Source organism: Anopheles gambiae, chromosome 3 (assembly GCF_943734735.2).
Source record: "Anopheles gambiae chromosome 3, idAnoGambNW_F1_1, whole genome shotgun sequence".
NCBI lineage: Eukaryota > Metazoa > Arthropoda > Insecta > Diptera > Culicidae > Anopheles > Anopheles gambiae.
In genome coordinates this window covers 78,013,285-78,025,556 of record NC_064602.1, presented here as the reverse complement: position 1 = coordinate 78,025,556, position 12,272 = coordinate 78,013,285, and the positions used below count along the sequence as shown (strand labels likewise).

Below are 12,272 nucleotides of genomic sequence, written 5' to 3'. Positions count from 1 at the left end.
CTGTCTCTCACGAGCAGCACTGCCAGACAATAAAGACTTTAGCAACGAGCTATCGGGGATAATTCATGCAATATCCAAAAAAGCATGCTTATCGACTGATAATTATAATTACTATGTAGGTAAACTCAATGATGATGAAAGATACAAACAAATTGTCAATTATGTCAAACAGGGCTGGCCGTCATATCATCAACTAGATTCATTAGGGCAATTGTTTTATAAGCATCGACACTTGCTTCATTTTGAAAATGGATTGTTGTTCAAAGAGCATCGATTGGTTGTTCCTACTCTCATGCAACCAACTATTTCCAAATGGTTGCATGCTCCTCATCTAGGCATAGAAAAAACTCTCGCAAGAGCCAGGTCCCAGTTTTTTTGGCCCGGTATGTCGAATGACATCACTGAACTTGTTAAAGCATGCCAGGTTTGCGAAAAGTTTACACGTAACCAACAAAAAGAACCCCTTTTACAAGACACACCTCCTAGTTATCCATTTGAGAGAGTGGGTATAGATTTATATGAATACGCAGGGAATGATCATATCGTAATTATAGATGCATATTCAGGGTATCTTATTTCTAGGCAGTTAAATGAAAAATCAATAAGATGTGTCCTGGAAGTCAGGTGACGCAAATCAGGTGTGACAATGTTCCATTCAATTCTACTGCATTTGTAACGTATAGCAATGATAGAAATATTAACATATCATTTTCTAGCCCAAGAAACCCTCAAAGTAACGGACTAGCAGAAAAAGGTGTAGCTATTGCTAAAAATATAATCAAACGATGCTATGAAGCTGACGATATCAAATATTTTCAATATCGGCTTCTAGAGTATAACACCACAACAGTAGCGACAATGGGTCTTTCTCAAGCACAATTATTCTTTGGTCGCCAGCTTAAGTCTCGCTTACCCACAAATAGTGCGTTGTTAAATTGCAATTGCATTGATGAAAAACTTATCGAAACGAAAATATTTTCCAAGCGACAACATCAAAAGAAATTTTATGATCGAGCTTCAAAACCATTGCCAGTCCTGAACATAGGAGATAGAGTGAATTTCAAAAAGACAGGAAAAAAATGGAATAATGGTAAAATCGTTCGTCAGGTAAACAGTAGATCGTACATAGTTCAAGACAATTTTGGAAATCATTTTCGACGGAATAGAAGATTTCTGATGAAAACTGCAAATATGATCCCAAATAGCAATGACATATTCTATCAAAAAGATGAGATTCATGTAGGTTTACCCATAAGTATGGCCGCATCTCACGGTGAAAATAGATATCAGCCAACAGAAAGCATAGAAACACAAGATACCGAGGCATTGGAAAATCAATCAAACGAAATAGTTACAGGGACAGAGTCTGATTATGACACGTGTTGTACAGCGAGTGATTCAGAATCAACGTTAAATGAAGACCTTGAAAATAACGAATCTCAATCAGATGAGCCAGATACAGATAACCTATACAAAACCCGAAGTGGACGCGTCGTTCGTGCTCCAAGAATATTTGATGTTTAGTTAGTATAGATTCATATTGATAGGATTAGACTAAGTGCATTAGGATAATTAGCTTTAATAATAAGTTTGTAAATATTTGTAAAAAAAAAGAAAAAGAAAGCGTGTAATAAGCAAGGTTGCTGGCAACACTGGCATATGACAGTTCTGGCTGCTTGGGGAATGATCCAGCAGACGTGCTTGGGGACTAGAGAGCAACAGACGTATACGTAATAAAGCGTACATAATAAAACTTATTACATTCTGTTCCCCAAAATTGGAGATAGGATTCGTAACTATTCCGTTTGTGAACAATTGAACTTGCGCAACGATGTAAAGGACAATACCAAAGCGACTCAGCTACGATCCGAAGGAAATAAAATGTTTCACCCGAACGTGAAACGCTACTTCGAGGCCATCAAGCTGTAAAATGAGAGCATCGCCTTTTCCGAAAAAGGATCGACAGAAAAGGCATTGGCCCATGCAAATCGCTCAACCATTTGTCTGAAGATGCAACGCTTTGAGGACTGTTTGGAGAACATTCGGCTTGCTCGTGATTCGAACTATCCAGAGCATTTGACAGAAAAGTTGAATCAACGCGAAAAAGAGGCCAAAAATGCTTTGGCAAAGGCTCGGAACAAGAATGCTTCATCGATCAAGGTTACTCCGGATGTGGTGGAAGAGCCCGAGCTAAGCTATCCGTCCAAAGAGAATGCGCCGCAAGTTGCCAACTGTCTGGAACTGCGCAAAAACGAAGAATATGGACGACATGTGGTGACCACTCGTAAGCTGAAGGTGGGCGATGTCGTGATGATTGAAAGGCCGTTCGTTACCGTGCTGAAGGATTCCTTCCGATATGTTCGATGTGATTTTTGCCATGGCGAACGACCATTCACATTGATTCCGTGCGAAGGATGTACCGCGGCCATGTACTGTTCGGAGGAATGTCTGAGTAAAGCGTACAACAACTATCATCGATATGATTGCGGGCTTTTACGAGACTTGTATGAAGATTTCGAAGAAGTTTCCTTGATTGATATTCGCATTATAGCCATTGCGATCACAACCTTCGATAATAATCCAGAGGCATTGAAGGATCATCTCGATGCACTGGATGAATCCAATGTTAACGGGTTTACGATGGATTGGAATAAAGCAACGCAACAAGACATTTTCAACACGGTGCACGTGTTAACCACTAATCAAGAACGGCGACACAGCATGTTTGTTGCAATGTTCATCTTCAATGCTACCATCCTACATACCCTTATTCTGGAAAGAACAGAGCTGGGACCGGTGTGCGAAGCAAACCCTGCAACAAACAAGTTTTTACTAGATTTGATCCTGCGATGTATGCAAATCGTGAATTGTAACAGAAAATTGTTGTCCTTTAATGCGTACAAGGTGAAGGAATACGTGGCTGAATCATTTGCAGTGGGTTGCTACCCATTGATTAGCATGCTGAATCATTCCTGTGCTCCCAACGTGAAACGCATCACTTTGCGCGATGGGCGGTGTGCCGTTTTTGTCATCCGTCCAGTTCTTGAAGGAAGTCAACTGTTCGATAGCTATGAGTAAGTGAAATCAATAGAAGAAATGGACACTCTTCATCATACTAATAATGTCATTTGTTTCAGAGCGGGTCATACATTGCATGAACGAGAAATGAGGCAATCAATGTTGTCATTCATGTACAGCTTCCAATGCACATGTGAAGCATGTACGTTCAATTATCCTACTTGGAAAGTTCTTGTGGAAGGTAGTGATGTAACCAATTCTGAAGACATGGCAAAACATTTGTACTACAATCGGATGCTCAGTTCTCATGAGGATAAGAAAGTGCGCAAAATTATGGCAGAACTGCGGTCTTTTCTGAATGAAACACCACAATTGTATCCTGAGAGTGAAGTCTGCTTTAGACAGGTAGAGTTTGTACGGTCTCTTCAAGTACTGTACAACCAAACATCTGAAAATGCGGAGTATTGGAAACACTGCAAACCGTAGCTAATATTCCCAGAAAAATGTGTGAGGTTCTGAGTACAACTGAGTTAATTTCCTTACGTATATGGTTAGCGCGGGTTTTTACACATTTGATGTTCGTTCAATATGCCCATGAATTCGATATGCTGATAATAAACTGATATTTTCTTTTTGATAAATAACAACATAACATTTACTGAGTACTGCTATTCCTTCTGAAACTTTAACGTTTCATAGATGCACTAGCGAAATAAATCAAATAAATGATCTCACACGATGTGAAGTGAAGAATCGCTTTTCTAAAACGGTTCCTGTTATCTAAACGAAATATCACTCTACGATCACGTGAGTTCCCGTGGGAAATTAAAAACTTCTCGGGATAAGGAGTACATCTGTTTCGTGTATTGACTCGGATACCTCTTTAATCGTTAATGTGATGATGGATGGAAGTATATCTTTATCGGAGTATCCTGATTGTCTTGAAAAGCACGAGTGATCATTTATAGGGTAGCAAAAAAGCGATAGCATTTGTGTTGTAATAGAGATTGGAGATAACTAGGAATTGGCTTGGTATAAATATGATAAAAAGCTTTTTCCTCATCACCGACTTCCGTGACAGTGTCGTCCTTGGGAAGAGGAGATTAACCAGTTGAAATCCATCTTATTCTTTCTTCCACTGTGACACTGCCGTGACCAGGATTCGAACCTGGGTTACTACGGCCACAACGTAGGGTCCTAACCACTAGACGATCACGGCTACAGACGGTGACTGGAAGGTTTTTCACACGAACAGCTGAAGTTTCGATTCAAATCGATGGCTTTACTGGCCATGCAGTGGGGAAAGCATCGACTGGCCAACTGAAGAGAAAGTACGCCAAAGAAACAGAGCGAAGCGTATGGAACAATACGATCGAATCTCCCTTCCAGGGTAGGGTAAACCAACAATGTAGAGAAACAAGATCAAAGGTAAGCATGGTGAATGTGTTCGTGGTTAAAAATATATCCAAAATATTATGCCTCTGTCCTCTACCATCATTATCAATGAATACTACAAGTTTAGTGAAGATCTGTTCAGTAAAAGTAGGATTTATTTAGAGCAACGGATGGGATTGGATGATAAAAATGTTTCCGCCCGGGATTGAACCGGGGGCCTTCCGCGTGTTAGGCGGATGTGATAACCACTACACCACGGAAACTTGCATCTGTTGTTCTCTATGTATTTGTGAGGTTTAGACAAAGCTTAACATCGATTGTTAGATGATAAAATTCAGTCTTTTGCTGTAGCTCAAAGTTCGGCCAGGTTAAACAAATCGAAACTGTTCCATCATCGTAAGCAAATTGCAACCAGAACATACGCAAATGAAGCATGTTTCGCATGAGAGCACGTGCTTGGAAAACGAAATGAAAATATAAATAAATCAACACATCATTCCATAATACCTTTAGCCGTTTCAACGAACGATGAACGTGGAACAACCCGAAGGCCAATCCGCGGTACAGGTGAGGCGGCGCTCTGGGACCAATCGAACGAGACAAACAAACACGACTCTGTTCGATAGGTGCTCTGTCAGCTGTTCGATGTCTTATAGACCTGTCATGATGCACTGCAATACGCCTTTCTTTTCGTCTCGAAAATGAAGCATTTTCATAGTTTAAATGAATATCCACCTACAGGGGGAAGATTCAACTCATAATTTACTAGTTATTCACATCTATAATAACATAGAAATCATTCAAATTTAAATTTGAAAAATGTAAACAAACGTCCATGCCAAAACACATACAGTGCATACACATGGATTATGTACACACAATAGTTTAATACGTTTCAATCTTTTATATTTGATGTTTTAATTGATTGAAAAGTTTAGCAATAATTATTGATAGCTATTTTAAATATTTTGCACGCAATTTTAAGAAGAAAAAGAGACAAACTACGCAAACAAACTTAAAAATGTCCCGAATTGAATTCTATCTACTGTAGCTGTGAAGCGTTTGACAGCCAAGGTACTCACAGCACAGGTGGGTATCGAACATCACAGACAGAATCAACTGACATGTTCGACTCGACGTTTGTCTTGTTTGTTTGTTTGTGTCTGACAGTGCACCTCCATATGATTATATGGGTTTGTTCGTGTCGGATGTCGTGTTCGATTGCTGCTAGAGCGCCGCCTGAATGATTATTGATTATGTTCATGACTCATTAGGGTAATTGAATCCTTTGGCTGAGCTCCATACACTGCATCAACGTTGTTGGGAATGCTTTCTGAGTATCGGTTTATGATTTGACTGCTGCACAATTCCAATATTACTTGCTACGGTGACTTATGAACAATTCTGCCAACAAAACCATGGCGTCACATCCCTTTAATTTACTCACGAGCAGGAACCCATTTCCCAAATTAATTGTAAACATACCGATTCTTAGCGAGATTGCGTCGTTCTAATGGATTTCTCTCCATACACTCCATAATGCACAAAAACGAAACACCCTTTTTGCCCAAACCGACCACGTTACATCAATTCCAGCTCTTTTCTGGGAGGATTTTGTTCTATTGCGCTCCCTCGGCACCGATTGGCGATAGAAAAACAACTGCGAGGCAGTTTAAATTTAATTATAAACTGTTGTTTTTCTTCATCCTTGTACAACCAAAAGCACACAGACTCTCACGCGGACCCGAGCCACATCGACGGAAGGATGAGAGAACCGTCATTCGTTACGGTGGAATGTGCCTTGCGGCCATATTGCACAACCAGACGATACGACTGCCTCATCCGGCGTTACAAAAACACGCAACCCAGCTCATGTCGATGTTTGTCTTAATCCTTCACGGTACCATGCCGGCTTTGCAGGGTGGATTGTGTTTGCTATCTGCCGTTGATTGGATATTTCCACGAGGATAGCAAAAAAACCTCCAAAACACGTCGCATGAGTGATTTTTTACAATAATATTCGCACATCACCAATACAATCGATCGATACCCACACACAATCGCTCAATATATGAGATCAGTTAAACGATTTGTAACACCTCCGCCATTAGATCCTCTGCCCGATAGCTCACTAATTGGTTAATAAGGTTTTGCCAAATACATAAACTACCTTCTACCGTCAGTCTCGTCCCTCTCTAACCAACCATAAGTCCTCTCCCAAGGTTCTGTATGTGCATGTTCCCCTCATGTGCTGAGACCCCCGGGAAGGAAGATCAGAAAATCAGAGATTAGAGTGTTTTCCTTGGCATTATTTGGCCAATCGCTTTTCCGATAAACGTGATCTCCTCCATTTCGCTTCGTTGTCCCATCATGTACTGGTTCCCGTATGTCCTTGTCAATTAGCAATTGCGCATGGCACTGACGTCACGGCAAACGGAACAGGATGCGCGACCTTTTCGCGTGCGCGGTACGTTATCTCTTTCATTCGACATCTCTCTTCTACAAGTATCTCCTATTCTTTCACTGTCCTTTAGCACGAAGACCTCTCTAGTGTCCCAGATTCCTGTAGAAAGAACGACGAATAGAGAGGTCCATGGAAATCTCTTCCCTGTGATCCACATGGAAGAAGGAGAAGGACCCTTTCCCGCGTCTCCATGCTGCTCCAACACTATTTATGGAGCCATTTTGTTCGAACAGAAGAGATAAATACATAATCCTTCTAATTTCCGTAAATCAGTAATCGTAATCAGTAATTCTCACCTTCTCCATCGACCTTCGTAAAGCTCACCTGAAGATAACAAGCGCGTAGCAGTTCGGCAACACATTATATTTCATTGGTAGTACATAGGAAGAGCTCCATGTTCAGATAAATGACAACCATTACAAACGACTCCATTTCCGCCGCACCAAACACCTTGTCCTCCCGAGGAATTGTAAATCTGATTTGGAAAATAAATAATCGCTTATGTGCAGCGCGCGCGTGTCCTCATGAAATGATCCGAAACTGGCCAGAGAGACTGAAAGAGACCAAAGATATGAGAGAAAGAGTCAAAATATTGTGAGAAGTGAACTTTCCTATTTTCAATTTTCCATTTTTCTTCCCTTACTCACTCCTTTCCGTTGTTCCGCAATTCGCACCGACAAGGTCCCAGCAGGTCCGCGGATTATGTGCAGATCAGTGTCGTGTGTCCTGCCTTACCAACAGACGAGGTATGGTGGCAGGGCACGCCAGAATGATCCCTTCTCTTTCAGTTGTTTTCCATCGTCCTTTTTCTAGCTTCAGCGGTACCGTCGCACACATAAGCATTAGATTTGTTTACCTTGCTGCCTTCGCTCCGGATTTTCTACTTTGTGCAACGCCATCCTCGTGAAGCAGGGAAATGACTGGGGTACGTGGAAGGATTTCCCTTCAACCGGACCATCCAGGAAAGGAGCTACTTCGATGGCGTCAAACTGTGCCAGCCTCACTTTTGCGCGAACTGTCGGATGGCATTGGTGTGACTGGGGAGTTGACATCAGTTGGACCCGTTGCCATCGTAACGTGAACCTGTCAGTGAAGGCCAAGAATCGTATTCTGTGCATCATAGTAGCTAGGCAAGTGATAAAGAAAGGACAATTGAGGACGAACGCGAAGAAGTCTATTGTGAACATCGAATCTTTAAATCAAGCAGAATATAGCTTTTTTGTCAAGTAGTGAATCAAACATTCCCCATTGTATTGAACCCGGAAGAACATTTTAATCTTCTATCCCGGATATTTGCATCTTGCAAAAACGTTTCTCTGTCGCGTGTATTGTTCCCTTCAACTCTCCGGTATTGGAAACATCCTGTTCCTAACATCCCGGAGCGGAAGTAACAACTTAAAATGGATTGGGACATCGTTGAAATGTAAGTAGATTAGTTTTTGGTTTTCCTTTTATCGTTTTGAATCAACTAATTGGCCTTTAAGCCCTCGACAACTTATTTTCTTTGTAATTCCTCGACCCTAATGAACATTCTTGCCGATGTATTCCATGACGAACAGATCACATTTTTACGGATCGTTGACATGCAGTCAATTTATGTATTGATTTCTAATTGAACCTGAAAATAAGATCTTTTGGTAGATTCACAACCGTCCAGCGCTTAAATCTCTCTTTTTTTTATTTCCGGTCCTTTTCAGCTTTAATTTCCTCCCCGAGAACCAGGAGCTAGACATTGGCATTCAATCAATCCTGCTGAGGGAATCGAGCTTCATCACAACACTTCCACAGGCTGAGGACGAATCTTCAGAATGCCACAACACACCAATGATCCATTCTTCTTCATCTTGGAAGCCTTCTAAATGCATGTAAGTACACCAACACTGCCTAATCTACGCGGAAATGAGCGTTTTGTCGATCCCAAGGATTAAGAAATTACATTCGCACGATTTTATAAATACTCACAGCGACAAACGCAACAAACCCTTGCCTCAACTTCCTTTCGATGAAAACTATTTGTTTGCTAAACGTACCGACCCAGGTGTGGATTAGCAGACGATAAATGAGTTCCTGGGAACTTTGTACTTTGTACTGGTAGCTGTGAGGGGTGGAGGAAGCTTATGTCCTTCGCTTTTCGGTTGTTGACATGATTCCCGTCTCTACCATTCGGTCGATACTGGACGGCTTCCTTAAAGTCAACACAATACAGCATCCCATTCAACGATCCCAACAATCAGATCAGGATGGGATATGATATGAACGTCTTCCATAAACTTCCTTACTGTTTCGATTCAGTAGGAAAAAGTGTGTCGGGATAGAATACTTTATACTGCGAAAGCGTGTGCAACGAACATAAATTATAACTGAACATGATTGGCTTCATTTGCGGATATGAATACGTAATGGAGTGTTGTGGAATGGAAAATAGTGGATTATTTCGCCGCAGTTATCATGGGGAAACATAACAAATGAATCCATAAACATGCATGACTGTGTGATATGTTGTAAAAAAATTATGGAAATATGAAATGATTCTTCTCTAATTTATTCATTACTTTTGAAAATAGTTTAAAGTAAACCTCAAAGGTTAAGAAATCTGTTCCTTAAAAGAGGTTTCCTTACAGAAAGGCTTCAGATTCACACTTTCTACAAACACAACGTGTGACGAAAACTTTCTAGTCCGAACCACCCCTTATCCTTATCTCCTTATCCCTCCTGTATTGGTCACGTTGTTTGGTCTAATGAAACATTCAATCCACAGAGTCGTAGAAACGTTCTCATCCCCCTGTGTTTGCTAACTTCACCAACACCAAGCTACAGCATCAACTTTTGTGCAACTTTCCTTCTTTCAAGTCAACCGATGAGTGACCAGATGATTGGGAAACTAGAAACAATCGGAAAAGCAGGACAAAGTTTCATTATTTCATACATTTTTAACCATCCGGAATGGAATGGGAAACGGATTTGTTCAGAGAAATTGATGGATCGGTTGTTTGTTATTTGAAATTGGTTTGATTTTGGCTTGAGATGTTTGATTGGGAGAAAACATAACTTCATTTCCGTATTACCTATTTATTTAAGGAAAATCAGGTCCAAAATTTTCCCATTTTTCCATTTCCATAAGGCATTTTGAAGCCGTATAAACCTCCAACGCGATTTATAAAAACGATTTTATTTGCAGGAAATCAACGCCATAATTATCCAAAGAAGGAGATTGCATTAATTACTTCATAAGGCTTCTGCAAGATACTTGTTGCAAGAAAAATCCTACTTTACCTTTAACGAAGTTTTCCAAAAACTCAAACAAACGTGATTCGGTACATTAAAAGATATTGGAGCAGCAAAAAACATTTCCCCCATCGGTGCCAGTCGTGTTTTGTAAGCGGAAACCCTGAGCATATTTAACGAGAACCCAAAGACAACAATAACTCGCTGCTAATTAACGCTATTTGCATGGGCACAGTCCGGAAGAATCCGTGAAAAAGACAGCTTCGTTACTCGACAGCCAGTTGAACGAATTGATATTACGCGAATTTACGTTGAAGTTGCGGCATATTGCATGATTTATGAACCTTTGCATCCGTCTGTGAGAATAACTCCCCAATCAGACCTATTTGCATGACCCTTTATGAATCGGGAAATGCTCAGTGACGGAAAGTTTTGTGCCAAATAAATATCATCTACCGATTCCATTTGTGTTGGAACATGTTTTACTAATCAATGGCGATCAATTGTGGCCTTGCATGCTTAACAATCGTCCGCAGAATAGGGCAAATAAATTATTCCTAATCGTCCAATGCCAGTCGCAGACGAGAACCGATGATAGTTGGCAGCATTTCAATGAGTTATTATTTGCTCAATTATTTCCATAAACAATCGAAAAGGTTAGCAGAGAGTTCGTTTTGACAATGGTGTATGTTCAATTCACACACTATTATTATGCACCTTACATTTATTGGAAAAGTCTTCAACCATGTTCAAATCGCTCAGAGTCTGCTCTTCTACAAACGACTCTCTCCGCTGCGCTTTCCCTCAAAGGACATTTTTCCAAAGGGGCGTTGCCAGACGATGGACCAATCAGTGCTCTGTTCTCTTCCGAGGGTACGGAAAAAAGGACTCAAACAGAAGCAAACTGGATGTCTCTCACAGCTGTTCAAACTGAGATGAGATTCCATCGCACTTAGTGAGAGTCTCCTCCATGCTGACGGGTTAGTTCGCTACATTTGCTATTTGTTTGCGGTTGAGTTTAGATATTCTACAGGCTGATGATATATTCCAATAAAGATTCATTCCAATCACTTCATTCCCGACGGCATTTGATTACAGACACAGTTATACAGTTGTTGTGAATAATATTGTTTGTGTTTCAGATCTCCAGCGTCGGAGCTTCGTGATTCCCACCAGTTGTCCGACACAACGTCCTGTTTAGAGGTATGCAACCTTCTCTTATCATATTTACTACTTCAACCACCGATCTGTTTATCATTTCAATCCCTTTTTACCTTTCAGGAGATGGAAGTACTACGCGACATGTTCGAGGAACCCAACGAAAGTTTGAATAAGGCTGCCGTTCCCATTTCACCTCCAGACAACTGCTCCAGAGATTCTAGTCTGCGTGACAAACAACTTCACACTGACAACAACAACCTGCAGCCGAGGGACGAAAGGCCTTTCCGTTGTGCCATCTGTCCCAAGGCGTTCCGACTTTCCTCCACACTGTCCGCACACAAGAAGCTGCACGACCAAAGAGGACCCGATCTACGGTGTGAGACGTGTGGACGAGCCTTCACGCAACCCAGCGCTCTCTCCAGCCATCGACTGCTGCATCGGTCGGATCGGCCACATAGCTGCAGCCTCTGTGGAAAGCAGTTCGTTCGGCTGCATGCCCTCAAGACACATGTGCTTAGTCACGCGAACGAACGACCCTACGAGTGTGACCAGTGTGGAAAAGCTTTTACCGAAAAGCACGTGCTCGTACGCCATCGCAAGACGCACAGTAACGAGCGGCCCCATGAATGTGCCGTTTGCTCGAAGGCCTTCAAGGAGCGGTATGACCTACTGCGCCACACGCTCATTCACAGTGGACTGCGGCCGCACAAGTGTCCCGATTGCTCCAAAACCTTCGTCCAATCCAATGCACTGGTTAAGCATCGAAAGTGTCACGAACGGGAACGCACCGTTGGTCATCATCCGTTGAACGCAGCTTCCTTTGCTGTAACTAGGGCCGAAACTACGTGTTGCTAAGTGGAACAGTGACGGAGCGAGAGAAGCAAAAAGTGTTAATGTTGATTTGCAGAGTGTAAATAGAAACGTGTTTGAGCAAATGTTATTGTGAGTGTCTTTGGAACGCCATTGGGAGGAAGTGTGCAATTAAATAAAGTGTGTATATATTCACCGA

General features: G+C 41.5%; 2 protein-coding genes and 2 non-coding genes across 5 annotated transcripts in view; 2 read left to right on the top strand and 2 right to left on the bottom strand.

Moving 5' to 3' along the window:
• The window catches only part of LOC133393045 (zinc finger protein 154-like), a 27,293-nt gene extending 15,021 nt beyond the window's left edge, over nt 1–12,272 (top strand). Inside the window, exons 1-4 of one of the 2 annotated variants that reach the window (XM_061656194.1) lie at nt 7,824–8,300; nt 8,575–8,742; nt 11,245–11,305; nt 11,384–12,272. In XM_061656194.1, the coding sequence (XP_061512178.1) occupies nt 8,278–8,300; nt 8,575–8,742; nt 11,245–11,305; nt 11,384–12,118 (987 nt within the window). In that variant the 5' untranslated portion in view covers nt 7,824–8,277 and the 3' untranslated portion in view covers nt 12,119–12,272. Of the gene's footprint in view, nt 1–7,823; nt 8,301–8,574; nt 8,743–11,244; nt 11,306–11,383 lie in introns of those variants that run through there. The other variant, XM_061656195.1, reaches the window with a different exon arrangement.
• On the top strand, nt 1,854–3,676 carry LOC133393275 (SET and MYND domain-containing protein 4-like). Its single transcript, XM_061657464.1, has 2 exons — nt 1,854–3,074; nt 3,138–3,676. The coding sequence occupies exons 1-2, from the start codon at nt 2,011–2,013 to the stop codon at nt 3,502–3,504; spliced, it is 1,431 nt and encodes a 476-aa protein (XP_061513448.1). The 5' UTR covers nt 1,854–2,010; the 3' UTR covers nt 3,505–3,676.
• Trnah-gug (transfer RNA histidin (anticodon GUG)) lies at nt 4,166–4,237 on the bottom strand. The gene has a single exon. It is a non-coding gene; the product is annotated as a tRNA-His (tRNA).
• Nucleotides 4,604–4,676, bottom strand: Trnav-aac (transfer RNA valine (anticodon AAC)). Its single transcript has one exon. It is a non-coding gene; the product is annotated as a tRNA-Val (tRNA).

Bases quoted from the DNA above. Each gene is read 5' to 3' on its own strand.
- LOC133393275 (XM_061657464.1), top strand. From the start codon at position 2,011: ATGCAACGCTTTGAGGACTGTTTGGAGAACATTCGGCTTGCTCGTGAT. The intron at 3,075-3,137 runs GTAAGTGAAATC...CATTTGTTTCAG, and splicing joins CAACTGTTCGATAGCTATGA to AGCGGGTCATACATTGCATG.